Here is a 22,585-nt window from a genome sequence, read left to right on the forward strand (position 1 = left end):
GGGGGCGGCCGGCGCTGCGCAAGGCCCGGGCGGGCGGCGGAGGAGCCCCGGCCGGAACCCTGCCGTCGGCCCGATGTGGCGCGGGTCGGTGCCGAGCCCTGAGGAGGGATTAAAAGATGGTTCATGAAGCTGCGAGTTGGCTCCCTAGGCGAAGGGGCCGTTCCGGGGCTCGCCCCGCCGCCTGGCCGAGAGGTGCGAGGGGTTAGGCCGGGGAGGAGCGGGGATGGAGGGCTCGGGCGATGCCTCCCGGGCCGTGGCCGACTGGCGCCTGGCCGTGGGGACCCTGTGCTCCGTGCTCCTGCCCGTGCTCATCACGGCGTGGTGCAGCTTCCAGCGGTCCCGGCGGCAGCTGCTGATACGGGACATCTTCCGTAAAAGCAAACACGACTGGCACTACACGGACCTCTTCGGGCAGCCCTCGTACTGCTGCGTGTGCTCCCAGCACATCCTCCGCGGCGCCTTCTGCGGCTGCTGCGGGCTGCGCCTCTGCGAGAGCTGCCTCAAGAAGGCGGACCGGCGCTTCCTCTGCAAGGAGATCATGATGAGGGGCACCGGCGGAGCCCCCAGCTCCATGCCGCACCACTGGATCAGGGGCAACGTCCCCCTCTGCAGCTGCTGCATGGTCTGCAAACAACAGTGCGGCACACAGCCCAAGCTCTGCGACTACAGGTACTGCAGGGGAGTCTGTGCGGGAGAACGTACAGTGCCATGTCAGTGTGGTGTTTTCCACGGGGTTGTTGGGACACCACACCCCGRAGGAGATCCTGCAATAGTCGGATAAGATATTGGTACAAAAAACAAACTTCAAAGAACCTAAAATTAAAATGGATGCTTGTGAGTCATAGATTAAGAGTGAGGCGTTGCATCTCATGTCCACTCGTTCTTTTAATTGCATTAYTGCAGCATGATGTGCAGGCTGTTGTATAATTACACACAAGAGACTCTCAGTGTCCAAGGGAGTTTGTATTTTAGGGGATGACATTAAGAAGCTTCTAATACATTTGTCAAGTGGACAGTGGGTAGGCCGAGCAGTTTGACTGACACAAGTCACAGATGCAAAAACCACTGTGCATCTCAAAATTGGCATCTGCTTAGTGTAAATAGAACAAACAATCATGTACAGGTTTCAAGCTCATTTTTAAGGATGCTGAAAAAAGTTTTATAAGCTACTGCAATATATTGTTAAAGTTTGTGATAAGCATGTTTTAAAAATATGAGGAACCATTAAATGAATTTGCACTGTCACTAGTAAGGCTGCTTGCAAAGTTGTCAGTGCCARAATGCAGTGATAGGTGCCCCAGTGTGTTACTTCAGCCTACTCAAAGGATGTCATCTTTTCAGCCTGTRTTCTGCCAGCTTTTGCTTTGCTTCCATGTGTTACTGTCAAATTGCTTGGTTAGTAAGCAGAATCACAGTGTAAAAGAGCACATTGTCAAAAACAAAACCTTGAGGGTGTGTGTAGGAGAGGAGGGAAGGGCAGGAATTTGGAGGCAAAGGGGAAAGGAAGGAAGGAGAGGAARAGACACAGCATAGAGCAAGTATCATTGCTACTCTAGTTATGTGTTGGATTAATCAGAAGGACTCCAAAAATAGCTTTCCCAGCTGCTTAGATCAAGGCTTTGGATGTAGCAAATGAGGATTAACATTCTGCAGAGGCTGGAAGTGGATATTGCAGTATTTCCTCTTGTTCTGGTTTGTTTTCCAGGACAGCTTTTAGAATAGGTCGTAAAGCAAAGCAGTTTTGCATAACTAAATCCCATCAGCCCTGTACAGTTCTGTGTAACCTKTTAGGTTTTAGGATTAAAGGGGTATTATCAACCTTAAGGAATGCATTAGTACAGTACTTGTAACACTTTATTGAATTGAGCTCCAGTGTTTTATCAGTGCTCTTTAAGGATGGACAGTTCAGTTTTCATAYAAGCTTTCAGTGTAACTGTTAATATTGCAAACAGGACCATGTTTATAGCACCTATTTTTTATATTAAAATGAATATAATTAATTTAAAGCTGTTGGATTTTTTTCCCCAGCAGAATTCAAATGCTTTCCTAGACCTACAAACGCATGAGTATTTTAAGTCATTTTCTATAGCCATCCATAGGCTTCCAGGGAATGCATGGTTTTATCTGTAATGTGTTTAAAATATTACTTATAATGGTGCATGTAAGCATAAATATTTTGGTAAAAGTCTAAAATAAATGAGCAAACTTAATGTGCCTGTTTGAAGATTGTTTTCATGTTTTTTTTGGTCTTTTTTCCAGGTGTGTATGGTGTCAGTACACTGTGCATGAYGAATGCATGATGGATTGTTTGAGGACTGAGGATTGTACATTTGGAGAATTCAAAGATTTAATTATTCCACCCTATTATTTGTCTACAATCAACCAGATGCGTAAAGAGAAAAGAACAAGTTATGAAAAGGTAATGGCCTGCTGCTTCTTGGGCTTAGAATATACTAAAAAACCAACCAAATAAACCCACAGACAGACCTTGAAATCTGAACTCAATACATTGTCAGGTTAGCAACTATCAGGTAAATGTTTCAACATGTATTAAGTACTTGTTGTGTTAATTCACAGGTGTTTGACGTTGTAGTAACATGGTAGTTGAAGTGTAAGCAGATGTGGATTTTTTTACCAAAATACTGAGATTTGTCTGCCTTACTTTCTTGAACGTTTTGCACATTTTTTTACTGCTGTGTTCATAACACTGTAGTATTTGTTGTCCTGGGCACTGCAGAATCTTCAGCCTTGCTGTGTCAGAAGTGCTTTTTTGTGTTTTGACTCCTTCAGACTAACTGGTGATTTCCTCATTTCAGCACTTGCAGGGGATGGGGTTTGGAGTGAGGCTGTGAACATTTTCAGACGTGCAGTGTTTGTGTGACTGAGTGGTTTTTACCTTTTGCAGGTGGTCCCTTACAGCAGCAAACACTGGATGCCAGTGATTGTGCTGGCTAACACTCGCAGTGGAAACAACATGGGGGAAACTTTACTGGGAGAATTYAAAATGCTGCTGAACCCCGTTCAGGTATTTACAGTGAAAAGCCACTGTAATRAAAGCAAGGTTTAGATTAGAATAATCTATTATTTGTAGAAATGTCAGGATTTACAGTTGCACTTTGTGTACTTGCTTTCCTTTTAAAATCCGCTGGGATGGCACAGGATGCTGACGTAAGGGAGGCAGTTGTTCCTTGGATTTCCTGGCTGCACCTTAATAYTCTTCCTTTGAAGTTCAAAATCCAGCTGTAAAATACAGCCTAAGAGAATTCACTGTGTTTGTTTTCAATGCAGCCCAATAAGGCTTTAAAGAATTAACCTCTTTTGTGTGCCGAGTATTTTAAAATTGCTTTTATCTGAAGTCTGTCATCTTTACAGAATTCATCATCATGCTTTTAGATAAAGACTTTTCCAAGGGCTCTGTCAGCTCAGATTATCATGCCATTTAATCCTAGGGAGACAGCTGGAGCTCTGTTGTGAATTTGGGAAATGAATCCTGCTCATAAAAGTCAAGACAGCTCATTTGCTAATGTAATACTGTAAAYGGAGAATCTTTGTTTTGCATTAGAATTAACTTGTGGGAAGCTGCTTMTCTGTGAGGCAAAGCCTGAGTCATGTTCTGTGAACTTAACAGAATTCCTGATTTTCTTTTCTTCTAGGTTTTTGATCTCAGCAAAATTACACCTGCTAAAGCACTCCAGCTCTGCACTTTGCTGCCTTGCAATGCTGTCAGGGTTCTGGTCTGTGGTGGGGATGGCACAGTGGGCTGGGTCCTGGATGCAATTGATGAAATGAAGATAAAGGTATTGCGTTTTAAATTAAAAATGAAATGAGTTTTGAAGCTGCCAAAGTTCTACCCCTCATATCTTACCTTCATCTTTCTGAATAGCCCTTCAGAGGGGTATTTGCATAACTGCTTATTCATATTGGGGAAGGGTGTGGGAAATCCATCTTATGACTCCTTGGAATTAGGGAAAAATGTAAAAGGTTTAGATTTTAAATTATATTTATAGTTGTTATTTTCTGCAAAACAAGAAGAGAACAAGCTGCCGGATATTATCGGCATTGTTATTTCTTTGTCTGAACAGATTTATTTTGTCATAAATGGCATTGCTAATGTTGGTTAATGTGCTCTGSCTGCTCAATCTTTTATAATAACCTTGCCAGCCATACTGGTTATGTTGCCAGAGCATGAATGAGTGCAGTCATTTGCTTCTGCTCCTTATCACATGTTCTGAAAAGTTGGTCTGTCTGCCTATTAATTGCAAATATAGGAGACAAAAATAAGCTGTGTGTTTACTGTTTTAAACATTTTAAATGGAAGATAGTCCTATTATGGGATACTGCTAAGAACTGAGAAGATTAAGAATGGAGAATACTTCCAAGGCTTTAGTGCTTTACTTGATAAACTTTTTCTCTAGAGCTGAAAGGAAGAAAGTTTTTATATCAACTTTTTTTTTTTAACTGCAGCTTTCTTGTTAATACCTGAAATGTTGTAGTTGAAGGCCCTTAATACAACTTCATGCATAGTCAAACAGCCTCTTTGAGACATTGTGTGCTGATAAAGTAGAAATAAAGTAACTATAAAGGTTAATGAATGTGAGTATATGGTTATGTGGTCTTGGGCACTTGATATGTTGTCCCTCAGAGGYGATATGGTTGATGAAATCTGGGTTTTTCTTTGTTCTGTTCAAATTGAGTCATTGGCATTGGGTGAAATACYGTAGAGATTATCAGCAAAACCTTTTTCTTATCAGCAGTAAGGTTATTTGCTCCCTTCATTTATCTTAACTCTTGAATACAGGTTACCTGGCTGATAACCCTTCTAGAAAAAAATAGTAACCAAAGTGCCAACTTACTACAAGTGCTTGTCAGAGCTGAATTTCACAGGCTGTAGTACAGCTGAAATAACTGTTCACCCTTCTGTGGTGAGGAGAGYCAAGCCCTTTGCTAAGGTGGCTGTTCTGAGCACCTGCTGTCACTCTGTGCTCTGTCACAGATTGTCACCTGCTCCGTCTGTGGGTGACAGTCTGCACCTGAGACACTGACGTTCCTCCTCTGAATATTTTCTGTTTGTGGTTGAACACTTTGATATTCTGTGCAWCTGTTGTTAGACCCAGCCTCACCTCAGTCTTGTAAGAGCATTTTGGTGTCTTGTTGCAGTTCACAGCCTTGTGTGTAACGTCTGTCAGTGTTCATGTCACTTCCCAGATCCAGAGCATCATTCCTTGGAAGGAATACTCTATTCTGTATTCATAATGCATTGTTTCCATCTTGTGTTTGTGTTCTCTTTCCTTCTCACAATGGTTTAACATTTCCTTCCTTTACATTATCCCTGGGTAGCAGCTCCATGTGCCMCYTGKTYTGCCAGCCCTAGAGCTCTGCTCTGRGTAACAGGCTGCTGGCAARGTGAATTTATCTAACCTGGTATTTATCTAACCTGAACATTTGGGGATGAAAGGGAGACAACGAGTGCTGAAGCAGGAGCTAATAYGCAGTGGTTTTGTATCCTAGGGGCAAGAACGATATATTCCACAAGTTGCAATTTTACCYCTGGGAACAGGGAATGACCTGTCTAATACACTGGGCTGGGGTGCAGGTTATGCTGGAGAAGCCCCTGTAGAGCAGATCTTACGAAATGTCATGGAGGCAGATGGAGTCCAACTAGACAGGTAAGGAACAGTGAAAAAATAAAATGTATGGAACCAAATTCTGCTGTAGCTCTATTGATAGTCCATTGCAGCAGTTTCTTTACATRAACACAAGTAATGCTGAAAGGAACTACAGCATAACTGAGGTCTGAATTTAGTGGTTTAGCTGTTTTGCAGGACTTAATGCTTTCATAATTTAATTAAATTYGGGTATTTTGTCTTAATCCCAGCATAGATATGATTTCTTACTACAGCTTTGATACTGAGAGCTATCTGCCACAAGTCTGAGTAACAACTGTTGTTTTTCAGATGGAAGGTTCAAGTAACAAACAAAGGATACTACAACTTAAGGAAACCAAAGGTATGGTTTGCAAGTATAAAGATTAGTTCTGTGGAATACCTGTATGTTTCTAATTATTTTTCTGGTTATCAACTTCCCATTAAGCACTCTGAATTTTAAACCCTTATAATGATATTTAATAAGGATTTTCTCCCTTACAGGTATTCACAATGAATAACTACTTCTCTATAGGACCTGATGCTCTCATGGCTTTAAATTTCCATGCCCATCGTGAGAGAACTCCCTCTCTGTTTTCCAGCAGAATTATCAATAAGGTGAGTTTGGTAAAGTGGCATTTTCTCCTTGGAGTTGTTGATTTGACTTCAGGCTTTTTTAGTTTTACATTTCTTTACTCCCCTACTTCTTTTCATGCCATTTTAAGTTTGAAATCATTTTTCTTCGGGAGGAGATTCCATGGGTAGAACATGTTTGCAGCCCACTCACAAGGGTTCTGCCTTGCTTCTGCTCACTTACAGAATTTGCTGTTTCCTTGTTTTTGCTCAAAATTTTCTTATTTGTTTTGAAACTCCATGAGTTAAGGCCATGGCTTATTCCAGGTGGAGCTTTAGTTTCTTACGTGAGTTGTGGCTCATCTCAGGAAGAAAGTTTAGTTTAAGGATGTGCAAATATGTATAAGGTTTGCAGAGCTGTAATTATACATAAATATTTTAAATAGTCATCCTTTGCTTTGTCTTCTCCTAACAGTGTTTTCATTTCTCCCTGTTTTGTTTTGGGTTTTTTTGCAGGCTGTTTATTTTTTTTATGGAACCAAAGACTGCTTAGTACAAGAATGTAAGGATCTTAACAAGAAAGTTGAGGTAAGTTTTTTAACTTGCTTATTCTCTGAAGAGTCAGTGGAGTGTAAAAACTTACCTTGTGAAAGAAAAGAATCTTTGCACTTTACAATATTTGCAYTTTATATTTGTGCCTCTGGCCTTGGAGTGGTTTTGTGTTCCTTTTGCCATCTCCAGCTTAGTTCCTTACATGGAATTCATGTCTYTGACCTTGCTGAAAATTCCTGATTTGCTTTCTGGCCTTGACCAGAGGCTTATATCAGTGTGAGCTCCTTTTTCTTTTCTCTACGAAGAGAAATCTACTACAGCTCAGGATATCTTGTGAAATCAGAAGGAATTTTATTTAAAGTATGGAAAGAAAGTACATTTTATTTTTACAGGGCAAATTTTTCTTCAAGTGGAAGCCTGCTAAATGCATAAAAAGGATAACTAGGTTGTATTAAAGTACTGAATTTGATCCACAGTAATTAACTTCTGCTTGTCTTTTAAAGCTAGAGTTGGATGGTGAGAGGATCGAGTTGCCCAATTTGGAAGGCATCATTGTGCTGAATATTGGATACTGGGGAGGTGGCTGCAGGCTCTGGGAAGGAATGGGGGATGAACCTTACCCCTTGGCRAGGTACAGAGGGCATTTTTGCTTTGTTTTTTTCCTTTAACAGTTCTTGCAATGTAAAGATTTCCCTCCAGTGCTTATGTAGCCAGATTTATTTGCCAGTCAGAAGGATTCCTGGGGGCAGTAGGCTGTCTCACATTTGTTTATTTTCCTGGAATTAGAGACTTGGATTAAAGGCATCCCACACATGAAGGGCTTTTAAGACTTTCTCAAAACATCTGGCATGACAGCAGTAGCATTGAGAGGCTGTTAGCAATAAAGGGAGCCTTCCAAAAGCAGAAGATAGATCCATTTCAGAGTCTAAAATACCACATTTCATTGGAGATTAAAATGGAAAGTAAAAACAAAATGTCAAAAATTTGGAGCAATACCAAAGAGAAAAATAATTGGGAACATTAGTTATTCCCTCTTGTGACTTCCTTCTTCAGAAGCCTTTTCTATAAATGTAGTTCTGCTAGAAGGCTTAGATCCTGAATTTTTAAAAAATAGTTGGGCAAGGTTCTTTACCCAAATCTAAAAAATGAAGCCAAAAAAAGATTTTCCTGTAGATGAATAATTGAGTGAAAGGACAGAAAATTGTACAAGTTTATGGAACAGAAATCCATTGTGGGCCTTAAATATGCAGAATGAGCCTTGGAAAGTCACACATCCATAATTTCCAGAAGCCARCTAGGGTGGTGCTCTGCTCCTTAGTTGTGGGATTTGATGGCTTTCTTTGCTGTTCAGTGTGATTTGTTCTCCAGCACAAAATAAACATATTTGTAGCACAATATTCGCCTTCTCTCTGGGAACAGCAGTAAAAGGACTGCATTATTTGGGCAGACATGCTACAGCTCATTAGCAGCACTGAAAAGGGTCTCCTTTTTTGATTTCACAGACATGATGATGGACTTCTGGAAGTTGTTGGTGTWCATGGTTCTTTCCACTGTGCCCAGATCCAGGTGAAGCTGGCAAATCCTGTGCGCCTGGGGCAGGCACACACAGTGAGGGTAAGTGATGCTTAGGGGCACTTGCTCTCCTAAATTTTTTTTAACACACAGTATAGAATCTCAAGCACTCAACTGCTTGAATCAGATCCCAAGTTGCAGTTTGCAGCTGAGCTGGATGTTTCTCTTGCTTAGTAAAAGTTAATTATGTCATAATTCRCAGATGTTTGTTGCTGTGCTTGGTKGCYTGTGAGTGCCACTCACAGCTTCTCYCTGGCCAGGCTACAATTGTGTATTGCAGCTRTAAAAGGTGATTCCAGAGCCCTTAGAAGTGACTGTGTTGTTGTGTTTGGTACCAGCTGATCCTGAAGAGCTCCAAGATGCCGATGCAGGTGGATGGGGAGCCCTGGGCACAGGGGCCCTGCACTGTCACCATCACTCACAAGACCCACGCGAGGATGCTGTACCACTCKGGGGAGCAGACAGATGATGATGATGCCTCCAGCCTGTCAGAGTGACACCAGAGCAGGGGGATAAACACCTGGAGATTTGGTGGSATTTCACTGAGGAACTTCAGCTTGTTAAAACACCGAGGACGCCTGATCTTAGATTAAGGTTTATGCCCTAAGGTTCRTACTTGTGAATGAACTAGAGCTGAGGAAAAAGCCATGCTTTCRCACCCATGGAAACTTTCACAGCTGAATTGCCACCACTGGTTTGCTTTTAGGTTGGTGGGGATGGCCTCCAGCCTTTCCAGATGGTGTGTTCCTCTAATGGCTGAAAGGGGACAGATGCTGCAGCCCTTCCTTTCTGTGGAATCAGACCTTCTGCAAATACCCATTACAGTGTGAGAGATACTTCATCCCCTTGGCAAGGGGCACAGCTGGCAGTTTGACCTGCTTCCACTTTCCCTCTTCCCCAGAACCAAACSAGAAATCCAGACCAAGCAGGATGTGCTTGGGACCAGGAGCAGTAACTGTACCTGCTTGTGCAGTGCATTTTTAGAGGCTTCACTGGGAGAGTGAAGGATCTGAGAGCTCTGGGGAAGGTGYTGAGCAAGAAAATTGCTTTTGGACCAAAGGTTTCTGGAAATGTTTAGAAAAGGACCTTTTTCAGTGGCTTTGTAAGCCAGAGAGTACCACTGAGGCCCCAACATACAACTCAGAATAATTGTACCATGACTTGCACTGAATGATCCTGTGACTTGACTTTGCTTCAGTTCAGTGAGAGACTAATTCTAGTTTTTGTAAATAGCAACGTCAGAGTTCTTGGGGAGGCTTTTTGAAGGAAAACCTGGACAAAGGAGCATCTTTTTTAGCTGTTTAGAGGGAAGGGTTTTAAAGGAATAATGATGATTGGCATATGTATTTTTTGAAGACTTGTTAAAGATCTTGGCTCATAATTACCTGAGAATGATCAGTAGTAAGTCAGTCTGTTAACTTTCTGTTTTAAGTGTGGAGATTGAGAGCTAAGTTTGCACAGGTTCTGGCATTCATGGGTATAATTTGATTGTGGGGAAAAAAGCATGGAAGTATTTTCTGACTGATTCTAGGGGGTAAAAGATACCTTGTTGGTAGCATAATTTCCCTGATGAACATAAACTGGGGGAAAATATTAGTGGTTGATCCTGATAGTAAAGGTTCAGAACACCTACAACAGCACATGGGGACTGTCAGCTTGGCATGTCTGAAGCTTCTCAGGTTAAAAGCTTCTCAGGTGAAAACATCTTCATGGYTAACTAAAGTAGAAATTCTGATTCCTGTTCTCTTTTGTTGTAAGCACTTWAAGCCTGCAGCAGGTGAGAGCTGAGTTGAGGTTTAAAATGTCTCAATGAGTAAATTCGGTTTAGTTACTGAAGGTGCTCTTCCAGGCAGGAAGAGAATTTATCCTGTGTAAGCCAAGATCATAAGTTGAGAGCTTTGGTCTGAATTTTGTATGTTGCTGCTTTTGTCATGATTTCCGCAATTTTTTTTTTCTTTATTCTGACAGAAAATGAGACCACTGGGTAAAGTAGGCTGTGTTTCTAGGTTTTTTTAAATGAAATCGTTTTTCAAAACCCTGTAAAATGATGTTTGCATTAACAGTGAATGAACTATTTATATTTTAAAATAATTTATTGAAACTTTGGCAAAGTCAGTATTTTTAAAACCTTCAATTGTAATCCTCTTTGAAAAGCATTTTTAACTTGATGGTATTCCTTGCTTGATGGTAGCAAGTGTATGTACTAGAACTTCAATACTACTGATTCTCAGTGAACTTATAGCAGTCTGAAAATGTGATTAGAGTGTAATGAACTGTAAAGCAGAAGCCATTTGTAAATTCCACATTCGTTAGCCTTATACACCTCATTTTAATTATTTTATTGTATGTAAATAGAGATGACAAATGATAGCAAAATATATGTAAAAAGTGTTTTAAATACCCTAAGTATACTATGGTAGATGGATCCACTACCTTTTTTTTTGTTATGAGCTTCAGTTTGTGTTAGCTTCAAAAATCTTACCATTTAAGTTATTATTTTTTAATAACTTGTAGCTATCAGCGTCCTAAAAATATTTAAGTTCTGTGTTGTAGTTCTTATGTAACTGCTGTTTACAAACAAATGAGGAGTCTGAAAAAGCAGGGTATGTGCTCTGAAAGGCAGTGTTTGAAATGACACCACTGGCTACCTTAAACTGCTCATAATGCAGTTTCAAGAGTTCCCTCAAGTTGATCAGATGATTATTCCAATTGGTTTATAGCCCAGGAACCTTTTAATGTTGAAAAACTTCACTCTTTTGACTCCTGRTATCTAGAAAAAAAATAATTGATGCCAAGCTTGGAAGTCTCCCTGTGTTAGCACAGGTGAGGGGTGAATGGGTTTCTCTATTTGTGCCCCAGCAGGAGTTGTTTGTGTTCCCACTCACTGCAGCTTGCCAGGAGTCCAGTCAAAAATGTGTGAAATCCTCTGGGAAAGGTAAACCATCATTCCTGTTGGAGAAACAAAGTGAAAGTAGCATCTAACTGCTACTGTGCTTGTTTGGGAAAYCTCTGATAAATGGCCTTGGTTTTGGCCTTGGTTAAGAAGTTTGTGTTCACAAATGAACTGTTGGTGATAGCAAATGTGGCCATGGTGGTCATGGGCAAGCCTGTTGTAAATTGTATTTATGGTTTGGAGAACGTTCTGTAAGGTTGAAGTGTCCATTGTGAGTCTGTAACTGTCATATGTGTGACAAAAAAAGTCTGGTGAAACACAGATTGTTAGCACTGGAATGCACTGGGAAGCCTTGCTGTTTCCAGCTGTGCTCTGATCTCAGTGTATCCTCCTTTCTGCTGTGCTGCACTTTGTGTTAAAGCCTGTTTGGAGTTACTTTGGTGGAGCTGTTTCCAGTTTTAGCCCCAGTTTGATGGCAGCCATGGGCTCCCAGATTGTCTCACAGCAGGAATGAACTTGGCTAATTTGTAATAGAGCTGTAGCTGCCCAGTGCTGTTGTGTTCATTGTGAATGGAAACTGCTCCGTGCTTTTTTTTAAATTGTGAGTGCATAAAGCACCAGTTCAAAGAGCTGCTCTATCCAAGGAGTGGTTATTCCTTGGAGGCTGGAACCCTGAAAAYCCCCACAGTTTATTTTCTGTCTGGGAAAGGGGTCTCTGCAGCTGGAGCTCTTGTCCTGCACTGAAGAATTTTCCCTTATCCTRTTAATCATTAACATTGGAAAAATAGAGAAAACAATATTTCAAAAAGACAAATTACCAATTGTTTTTTTTCTGTCAGTCTTCATACATTATACCTTTGTGTAAAATGTACAGGGTAAACAATGACATTGTCAAGCACTTAAAAATGAGTTCATAAAGTTTATTTTTAAGTTTTATTGCTGCATCCAGTAGCTGAAGTGAAGTTTGGTCAGATTCCAAAGACTTTTTAGAGTACTGTAGGTTCTCAGTCCTGTGACAGGCAATGCAAAAAGCATAAATGTKCATGGAGACCCTTTGTGTGGATCAGCTCCTCACCTGGCTCACATTGCACTTCTTTATACACCTTGAGAGGGTATTGTCACATGCACAGAACCTCCTGGCAAAGGCCTTGTCAGAGAAGAAAATTGGAATGGCTTCACTCAGCTGTTCCTGGCCCAGTGACCCACCTGTTTGGCTTTTCCAGTCACCATCACCACCAGGACTGCTGAGGTTCCCCAACACCCCTGGCCCATACTGAAAATACAAAATCTGTTCTCACTGCTGCTGGGGATGAACCTCCCTGTTCTCCACAGGTTCTGAGAACTGATCCTGAAAGGGTTTGGTTTCAGTCGGGCCAATTCCTTCTGGTTCTGTTTTACATTGCACTGGAGCTTTTATAGAGCGTGTTGTTGTATTTCACTGGTTAAATAAAAAAGCATTGCACCTTTAGCTGTGAKCAGCACAATGGCATCAGTGGTAGAGTAGTCACTGCTTTTTATTTGGCAGCAAAAGCTTTTGGTAGAGCAGCACTGTGACYCAGCTGGTCTGTGATTTAGGAATCTGCGTGGGTTCTCACTGAAAATCCTATTTAGGTCTGTATTTCATACTGACTGCTAGCAGTTTTCTTCCTTTTTGAAAAGAAAAAAATTGAATCTTCAGTTAGAATTAAATTAGGTTGTCTTCAGATTCAAAAATACCAGGATGTAMCTGACTCTGTTGAACGTGAACCACTTCATTAAAAATGTTGGTTTCTTCTGAGTAATGAGAGCTGCTTCTTGAACACAGGGATGAGGCAACAGAGACCACTTTATCCTGTAGAATTTAAGTGTAAGGAGAGAATTTACACAYTCTTTATTTCAGCAATGTTGAGGCMMCAGTTCTAAAGCACGACATGATCACAATTTTGTTATCTAAGAGTGCTGAATAYCCAATTCAGGCTTTGGGCATCTCAGGGAGACACTTCAAGCTGGAGTAAAGCCACATGCCTTGACTAAACCTAATGATGTTGTGCAGACTTAACTGACAATCTGGCCCTTAACTGTTCCAAAGTATGAATGTGTTCAAAATTGTACTTTTTAATACTGCCCTGTGTCCTGTGCTGTGTCCTCCTACTGGTGTCCTGTGCTGTGTCCTCCTACTGCTGTATGTAATTAATTCTTTGCATTATTTAATTTGCAACTTGTTTGTAGATTTCAGCATAAAAAATTATTTTCTTTTTTAAGATTCTGTGGGAACTTCTATTGTGAGTTTATTGTATTCTGTACCTCCAAGGTTTACATCCTTCAAAAGCCATTTTGTCTGCTGCAAACTGCTGTAATCCTTCGAGTACCTCCAGCCATCTTCTCTTTCTAGGATTTTTGTAGTTAAACAGAATGGATTTTTATTTTTGTAGCTGGTAACTTCAGTATGTATAGTAGCTGTTTAGTAATTAGTGATCAGAATATTGTAAAAATGTTGCTTTTAAGAGCTGTAACTTTCAATCAGTAATAACTACTTGCAAGAAAATATCAGCCTGTTAACAGTTAAAAAAAAATATTCTTTAGCTTCACATGCAGTGATGCTGCCACCTGGGATTTGTATTGAACGTGTTTGTCTATGTGTGCTAAAGTGGCACTAAACAAGGAAAATAGGAGCTTAAAGTGCAAGTCATAGTTCAAGAAATAGAATTTATAACATTTTTGGCCTTTTTCCACTGACAGAGGTGGCGCTTGGGATTCAGTATTTTTTGTTTATCACGGAGCAGTAAGAAAGGASTGATCAGTGGACTCTTGACAGATCTGTTGTTTCCTTGTGGTGCAGTTTGAGATCTGTATTTAGTGCCCAAACCTAAGCAGACACCCTRTGCACCATTTCTGTCCCTCAGAGAACAAAACCCCAGAGCAAACCCCAGGGCTCRAAGCTGCACAGGGAATGAGATCTTACTTGCAATGAAAGAACTGGCCAACATGATATTGAATCTCCAAAATAAATGATTAAATCTAAATTGGCTGATTTTTCCTTGACATCAAGTGATGTTTTCATACCCCAAACTGGTTTTCCCTTGGTTTTGAAAAGRAGGCAGGCTGAAATGGGAGGATAAGGAGGTAATTCTGTAAAAATCTTTGTTATAAAAGCTGAGAAGTCTCTTTTTATTTGCTGCAGAGGCACAGTGAGCGTGATTGTGTGTCAAAAAAAATTGTGATGGTTGTTGAAATCATTCCATGGGCACGATGTGTGATTTGGGTCAGATTCTGCCTGGGAACCTTCAGCTTCAGTGAATTTACTCCACATTAACACAGGGAAACTYCAGTTGGTTGTACCATGGCCTGTCTCTGTGACTTACGCTCCCAGAAGTCTCTTTTGAGAAACATCTGCTCCATGTTCTTCATAAAAATTTGTAAATACAGATTTTTCACCGCACTGGCTCTGTTACTGACTTTCCTAATGCATCTGTTTGTTGTCTTGTTATTCGTGCTGTATTTCTCTGTAGATTTTAGTGCGTGGATTAAAGCATTTAAACTCAGTTTTTCCTTTTCCTCACTATGCATGAAAGCAAATGTGAGTTTTCAACTCAGCAACAGCCCTGGGATGAGGATGAGTGCCTGGTTCTGGGAGGGCCACAGCAGGATGAGCTTGGGCATTTTGAGGTCAAAACTGTTTTGTTGAATTCTGTGGCCGTGCTTCTGCCCCACATTCCTGCTCCAAAATCTGAACATCTCAAGCCTCAATACATGGGGAAAATTCTAGACAGAGTGGTAATGTTATTTGGAGGTAAAACCAACACTGGTAACCTGTAAACATCTCCCAGCAGCTGCTGSCCTGCTCCTGGCTCATCCTTCTGCACCCCGAGGAGGAGCTGAGTTTGTGTGGTTTTAGAGTTGGTGTGAGAATGGTTTGAACCCCCAGGCTTCAATAATAATGTGTAATRTCCAGATCGTTCCTTCTCACCTCTGTTGCCACTGATTTGGGATCTTAAAACAGCTTCTGATGCTGCACATTATTTACTCCAAGAGCAGAAGGAGCCATGGAAATGTCCTGTCTGTGACGAGCAGTTTTAAGAGTTTTAACAGGAGATGTTCTGGTGTCAGTAGAAACTGGAGATGGAGCGGGAGRTGCTGCTGATAGCAAATCAGGAAAACACGCACGGGGCTTTCCCCAGCGCGGGGAAATGCTACTGCTGGGAGATGTTCAGGGATCAAGTGGCTCAATGCTTTCTCCTGATGGCAGCAGATGGGTTCGCTTGGGCTTTTGGAAGTGAATAAATCCTCCTGTGGGGCCACTTTATCATAGTGTCAGTTCCCTCCCCAAGTCCTCTCCTCTGTTCCTCGGTCTCATTTGCACAAAAGAGAGAAGGGCTCTGGCCTCTCAGCTCCTGTATTATGCTGCAATCAAACCTTTTAAAGACTATTTGTGTGTTGTTTTCCATTCAGGATGGGGTCAGAGCATAGATATTCAGCAGGTTTTTCTTAGATGGGTAAGACAATAGTTCACAGAGCTTTCAGGATCACTGGCACTAGCGTTGATAACCATCAAGGTTTAATGCATCTTTAAATGTTTTTAGAATTGCTGGAGTGAGCCGTGCACAGCACCAGCTTGAGGCAGACTTTAGCCTGAAGTTGTGGAAGGAGTCACAGCGCAGGTATGTGTGGGGAAAAGCATTAGCAAAGTGCAAGTCAAGGCTGAAATTCTGGGGGTTTTTTGATAGTAACAGTACAAAGAGAAATTTCTTGCGAATGAACAGTAAAGTGGGTCGAAACAGGATTCAGGGAGTCCGGTGTCAGACACTTGAGGACTAAAGCTCTGGTTTCGGGGTATSTCCTCTAACAAATCTATTTTCTTCTTCAGGAAAATCCCTCCTTGCAGAAGGGCTGCAGGCAAGCTCTGCCGCTGTGCCTGTGCATCTGTGGGCAATGTGAGAACACGCTGGTRACCGCAAGGTAACAGATGGCCGGAGGGTCCCGGCGACCGCGGGCKCTGCGGCGCTGAGCGGGGAACAATGCCCTGCGGATCCCGGGATGTGCCACCCAGCCGTGCCGAGAGCCATTGTCCCCGGCCGGCCGCGAAATCCCGATTCCACGCTTAAGAGCTGCAGAAAAGAGCCTCGCTCTCCCAGACCTGCAAAAGAGCAGCTCCCCATGTCGTTCATTGAAAATATGGAAAGGGCAATGCATATAGAAATCTAATTATTGGCGGGCACAGCCCGGCTTTTAGCATGATAATCGTGGGCCCTGGAGCTTTCTTGTGCACGGACCCCTGAAAGATAATCATGAAAGCAGAAGTTAAAACTATTGAATTTCCATCATTCATTCAAAGTTCGCTTTGATTATGTTGACACGATTTTTGTTTGTTCCTACACGGCGATGAGAAACTGTTATTAATCACTTCTAAATATTCCAGAGACAAAAGGGGGCGATGGGGACAGCGGTGCGAAGAGGGAAGGCTGATGGCGGGGTGTCCCTGCTGTCGCCAGTGCTGGGGGGTTCTGCCGGGGCTGGCGGGGCGGGGATGGGAAGGGAAGGGGGTCGGGGATGGGCGCGGCCGCCGCCCCCCGGGCACCCCCAGCCCACCCCTTTTCCTCCCGCATAAAGCCCGGGCCGCTGCCGGCMGAGCCGCCGGTCCATGGCCACGGTGCGGGGCTCGCCCGGGCTCCCGGCCCTGCTGCCGCCGCTGCTGCTGCTCCTGGCGGGGGGATCCGGCCCGGGCAGCGCCGACCGCTGCAGCTGGAGGGGCAGGTGGGTGTGCACGGCGGGGCTGGGGGCACCGGGAACCGGCACAGAGCACCGGGAACCGGGCACCGGCTGCGTGAACGGGGCACCGGCACAGGGCACCGGGAACCGGCACAGGGCACCGGGAACCGGGTACCGGCACAGGGCACCGGGAACCGGCACAGGGCACCGGGAACCGGGTACCGGCACAGGGCACCGGGAACCGGCACAGGGCACCGGGAACCGGGTACCGGCACAGGGCACCGGGGCGCGCCGGGAGGGAGCGGCCGGGGCTCGCAGCGCTGGCTGCGGTGCCGCCGTGCTGTCATTGCTTCAGTCACTGGCAGGGAAATAGACCACAAATGTTCGCAATATTCTGAAGTATTACATCCTTTCCCTCTGTTTTGTTGCCTTTTTACTCTTCTTTTAACGAATTTTGCTAGCACGGATTTGATTCTCGTAAGTGAGCTCAGTGAAAGTAACTGTTCTGAAAGCAGTGGAGTAGCACGAGCTTGAGCAAGAGCTCAGGAGAAGGACCAGCACAACCCTTTTTATCGAAGACTTTTTCTTGATGAGTTTATATTGGAATGATTAAAAATAATTTTAGAAAGAAGATCTTTAAAGCAAGTTTTTCAGATGTAACATCGCTGTGCAGCTCCTGCTGCGAGTCAGCAGCTTTTGCCCCTATCCATCCATCCATCCATCCATCCATCCATCCATCCATCCATCCATCCATCCATCCATCCACCCATCCACCCACCCACGGGATTTTCCGAACAGATGAGCGTTGGCCAGTCCTGCCACAAGGAAAAGTTTCGAGCTATTTAACAGTGAGAAGTTGCCCTCTGGCATTTCTCTGGGTGCTGCRGGCATCCCGGCATGGATTTGCAGGYGGGTSAAAGGGGCTGGGGCTCCTTCTCGTTCACCTAGGAGTGAGCAATCCCTGTCCCTCTGTGGGACAGAATGTGTTGTTGCCGCTGAGATCCAAGGGGAGGAAGGGAAAGAACTCAGCTGGAGGAAGCCAATTTCGGAGTCATGGGAGAGTCGGGAGTGCGATCTGCGTGTCCAGGCGGTGAGGAAGGGCTGCAGTGGTTTCTCTCAGCCCCGYTGCTGACGGTTCCCGATGCTGTTTCACAGCGGTCTGAGCCGGGAGCCGCGCTCCCGTGCCGTGGAGCAGGTCCAYCTGCGCTGCACCGAGGGTTCTCTGGAGTGGATGTACCCGGCCCGAGCCCTGCGAGTGCTGCTGGAGCCCAACCTGGCCAGCGCCCAGCACAGCACGCTCTGCATCAAACCCGCCCGCGACTTCCAGGGCGCCAGCGTGTACGTGGAGCGAGCYGGGCATCTGCAGCTGGTGCTGAGCGAGGCACAGGGGGCTCGGCCCCACCATGTGTCCTGCTTCAGCGCCCACACGGCCCGGAGAGTGGCCCTGTTCCTGCAGGCCAGCCCGCACAGGGACATCAGCCGCCGCACCGCCAGCTTCCAGTACGAGCTGCTGAGCRAGCAGAGCGCCGCCGGCCCCGACTTCAAAAAGATGGCCCTGGCGGAAGGTAAGAGCAGGGGCTCCGTTTTTGGGGCAGATCGAAGGTGGGGTTGATCCCCATGGAGCCGGTGCATCCCTGGTGATCGAGGCTGTTTTGGGATGGGGGGTTGGCATTGCGGAGGAGGGCGTTCTGCCCGGCAGTGCCATCACTGAGAACACCCTCTGTGCTTATTTCTTGTGGTTGTATTTGCATAACACCAGATTTGGAATTTTGGTTTCCATCTGATCACAATGCTCCTCAAGCTGGTAGTTTTGCCCCATTTCCTCTCTGAATTCACCGGTGTTTTTGCGATGAGATGGACTAGAGTGTTTTAAGTAACCGCTCTGTTTTTTCTAGCTATGTGCCGTCCTTGTGACAACGTGGAACTCCTCATGGCCATTTGCAGCAGTGATTTTGGTAAGTGACTAAAGGGAGTCATTCTGCCTTTAATTTATATTGATTATTTGGATTTGTTTGTGGCTTTTATTATTATTATTATTATTTTTTAATAATGGTGTGACTCTACTCTCTGATCCGGGAAAGAAACTGAAAAAGAACCTGAATGGAGGGGCAAGGTGAAACCTAAAGGGAGAAGCTTTGCTGCCAATATCCTCATTTCCTGCAGGGGAAAAGGTTATGAACTATAAAACTGAACTGTGAATAATCCTCACAGATGGGSTGCTGGCTCACAGGTGGAGCCGAGTCACGCGTTGTAGATGTACACACAGGTTGTGTGTGCTKGGTGTGGTCGTTTTTATTCCCTTTGTCCCTATTTCTTTTTATTCCACGGATGAATATGCCTTCTCTCCCCTCACAGTCTGCACACTCCCCAGTTCTTTTTCTGCAGAGRCAGTGAGTTGTTTGAAACTTAGCCAAAGATTTCAGGTGATTGAAACTTCCTTCAGTGACATCCTGGTTGTGTTTCATGCCTTATGAGAAGGCAGCACAGTTAATAGTCCATAAGAAAAGAAATTATTACTAATAAGAAATAGTGATCGAATAATACATTAAAAGCTTTTTCCCTTTTTCTTAATAATGTAATGTAATCTTTTCTTTTCAATCATGATTGGTTAATTTTATTCCCATGTTTTTCTACATGCACACTTGTMCCTCTTTGATCAGGCCAAAGCTGTAGAGCTGCTTCTCCATGTAGCCAAACTTCTATTGTCATAAATGCACCTACATAAAGAAACAAAATTACAAACTCCAATATTTAAAACCCCCACTAAATCACTGCTTTCCTACCAGGGCTTGCCATAATTTGAGGCTGATAAAATCAGACACTAGCATCACGGCACAGATACAACCCCAGTGCAGAGGGTGTTTCCCTTAAGCTGGTAATTTTAATTCTTCTAAATTAATTGGTCTCCCAGCCCGTTGTTTGTCCTGCAGGAAGGTGCGGGTTCCCGAGTCCGGGGCCACCGGGGAGTGACAGATGTGGGGGCCCAGGCACACAAAGGGGGCTCTCACAATCCCGGCAGCAGCAGAGCAGAAGGAACAGCCCTTTGAACTGACTCTATTTATGGCCTGACTTCCCTGCCCCGMGCTCACAAATCGCTCTCATCAGCTTTTTTGATTAGAGAAAATAGCTGCTAATGAAAGTGTAAATGACCCTGGGAGTGAATGGGGGCTTCATGGTTATTCTTGGGATCGGGGTGTGCAGTCAGGAGCAACTTGGAGCATCAGGAACGAGCACATCATAGCTTGTCAATAGACCTGGCTGCATCTGAGTAGAGATGATCACACAGAGGGAGACAGAGCAGAGGCGTCTGGTACACAAAATCCTGGATTCCCTTGGAGATCTCARTAAATGAAGACGTTCTTGGAAGCTTCAAAGATAAGGTTTTCTGCATCTTGGCTTGTTGAGTTTTCTGTACACGAGTGAAGTTTGTGGCAGGAGGGTGGTGATGTAACCTCTTGCTGAGGGGCTCAGCTCAAATGGTGTCATGTTTCTGAGCCTTTTAGGGATATGGGATAGAAATTCTTTAAATCAGTAGAAGAATAATTGATTACGGTGAAAAAGGGGGGCAATCACAACGATAAGGTGGCTTCAGGACAGCAAACACCTGTCAGATGGGATTCTTCATTCTCTATGTGATTGATGCTTTYCAAACAGAGGCTTCTTATGTTTTCCTCCCAGCTAGGATCTTTCTGGCAGAAGGTACATTTATGSCAAGAGATTTTTAAATAAGGCTTTAAATAAAGTTACTGTAAGATTTCTGAGTGTTGTATTTGCATTTAAGTTATTTCATCCAGTGAGCTCTGGTAGCTGAGCTGTCCTCCTGCTGCCCCATAACCAGCTCTTGTCTTCTTCACCTCCAGTGGTGAAAGGATCCATCCGAAATGTCTCCCACGACTCAGAGAACCACATGTCCCGGGTGGATGTCAGCGTCCAGAGGGTCTACAGGCAGAAAAACCGGATTTTCCAGCAGGAGGAGGGGAGTGGGCAGTGGCRAGGCCCCATCCGAACCCTGCTGCAGTGCAAGGTGAAGAAGGGAGGGGGAGATTTCCTCTTCACCGGCAAYGAACACTTCGGGGAAGCTTGGCTGGGCTGTGCTCCTCGGTTTAAGGATTTCATGTTGGTTTACCGGGCTGCCAGGGAAAGGGGAGCCAACCCGTGTGAGTTTGAGCTGGACTGACACCACAGACACCGGGGAGTTGGAAGATCTCAGCCCAGTCTTTGGATGTTGAATCTGGAGCAGAGTTAAAACCAAGGACTAATGTTAACAATTGCACCCAAACTGGAATCTGGAGAATTTCCTGAAGATAATGGCTCTGTGAGCCCTGTGAACTCTGACTTTTAACCCACATTAATTTCTCTTTCTTTACATCTTCTTTGCTTCTTTGGATTTTGGAAAGAMAGTCTTTTGAGGGAAGTTAGAAAGTAGCCTGTGCCTGTACAACAAAATTTTCTCTAACATCTTTTGCTCTGTGCACATATTATATGCTTTTTCTCTAGATATTTTTCTCTTCTCCCCATTCTCTGCTTGATTTTTCTTCTTTACAGGAAAATGTGGAAACTCTCTCTAAACTGGGGAGAAAGAGCTGACCTCTAAAGCAAAARAAAAGCCCTTTCTTCCTCACCAAGAACTACTTGATTTTTAAAATGGAATGTAGATCCTGTAAAAAGTACATGATCTTTTACTTATATTGAAAAACATTAAGGAGTTTATTACAAACAGACAAAATGGAAGTGACTCRCCTCCCTAAAGTTCTGTTGAACTAAAGATCAAGAATTGCTCATGATGGTATTTTCACCTAAATTATCTGCCTCTTTTCCATTAGCTTTCATTATTTGAATGGTGGCTCCTCCCATCCTCCCTTGGGACGCTTTAGCCAGCCTCACATAATTGCCAGTATTTTATGTAAATGGAATTGCTACACCGTAAAATGATATACAAATGTGTCTGCCACACAGAGGCCAATAAATGGTGTGAATAAACCCATTATTTCCCATGTAATGGCATCTGATTGCAGCCTGGGCACCACGGGGCTGACAGATGTGAGCCCATGACAGGGCCTGGAGAAAACTGAATGAGGAGCACTCTTGACAGGCCACAATTAATTGACTTTTGAAATGACTCCTTTTTTTCCACAGTTCTACTTGGCTGAGCAAGATTCACAAATTGCTGTCTTGAACTTTTTTATGGGACAAAATAGCTGCCAATGAAAGTCTGAATGACATGAGGTTTGAATAGGAGTCTTTACAATGACCACACTGTGACACGTTTTTAACGGACATGTTGAGTATTTGAGAAGCAGCAGCCACTTAATTGGGAGGGAATTAGGAAGGGGGAAAGAAAGGGGAGGGAGTCAGAAGACTGGGTATAGATATAGTCTGTTAAACACTAATCAAATGCAATTTTATTAAAATAGGAAATGTCCTGATTAATTGTTTACRTATGTTCACAGAGTACAATTTGGAATCTAAGTCAGTTGTTCTTTTTGCTGTGAAAAAGTGAGCACAAAGCTAAATCAAGAGGAAATGTCATTAGCAAGGAAGAAAACAGACCTTGCATGAGTATGATGCTGACTTCCCTGGGGCCTCAGCACCTGCTCAAAACCCTGGTTGTAGTCATAGTCAAGTTCACAGAGGCTTAAAATCCCTCTTTGTCTGTCTTTGGAAACTG

The 22,585-nt window shown here is 43.7% G+C and overlaps 2 protein-coding genes across 2 annotated transcripts; both read left to right on the forward strand.

Annotated features, from left to right (window-relative positions):
- Positions 1 to 6: 6 nt before the first annotated feature.
- On the forward strand, positions 7 to 9,850 carry DGKE (diacylglycerol kinase epsilon). The gene is made up of 11 exons (XM_057368817.1): positions 7 to 669; positions 2,260 to 2,419; positions 2,906 to 3,025; positions 3,654 to 3,797; positions 5,509 to 5,666; positions 5,955 to 6,006; positions 6,147 to 6,260; positions 6,732 to 6,803; positions 7,271 to 7,398; positions 8,270 to 8,381; positions 8,678 to 9,850. Exons 1-11 carry the CDS (start codon positions 224 to 226, stop codon positions 8,834 to 8,836), a joined length of 1,665 nt encoding a protein of 554 aa, XP_057224800.1. The 5' UTR covers positions 7 to 223; the 3' UTR covers positions 8,837 to 9,850.
- Positions 9,851 to 11,427: 1,577 nt separating this feature from the next.
- LOC130575123 (meteorin-like protein) lies at positions 11,428 to 22,010 on the forward strand. Its single transcript, XM_057368803.1, has 5 exons — positions 11,428 to 11,483; positions 15,765 to 15,869; positions 18,073 to 18,482; positions 18,813 to 18,872; positions 20,778 to 22,010. Exons 1-5 carry the CDS (start codon positions 11,428 to 11,430, stop codon positions 21,092 to 21,094), a joined length of 948 nt encoding a protein of 315 aa, XP_057224786.1. The 3' UTR covers positions 21,095 to 22,010.
- The last annotated feature ends 575 nt before the right edge of the window (positions 22,011 to 22,585 follow it).

This window comes from Malurus melanocephalus, unplaced genomic scaffold (assembly GCF_030028575.1).
Source record: "Malurus melanocephalus ecotype Western Australia unplaced genomic scaffold, MMel_1.1 scaffold_98, whole genome shotgun sequence".
Lineage (NCBI taxonomy): Eukaryota > Metazoa > Chordata > Aves > Passeriformes > Maluridae > Malurus > Malurus melanocephalus.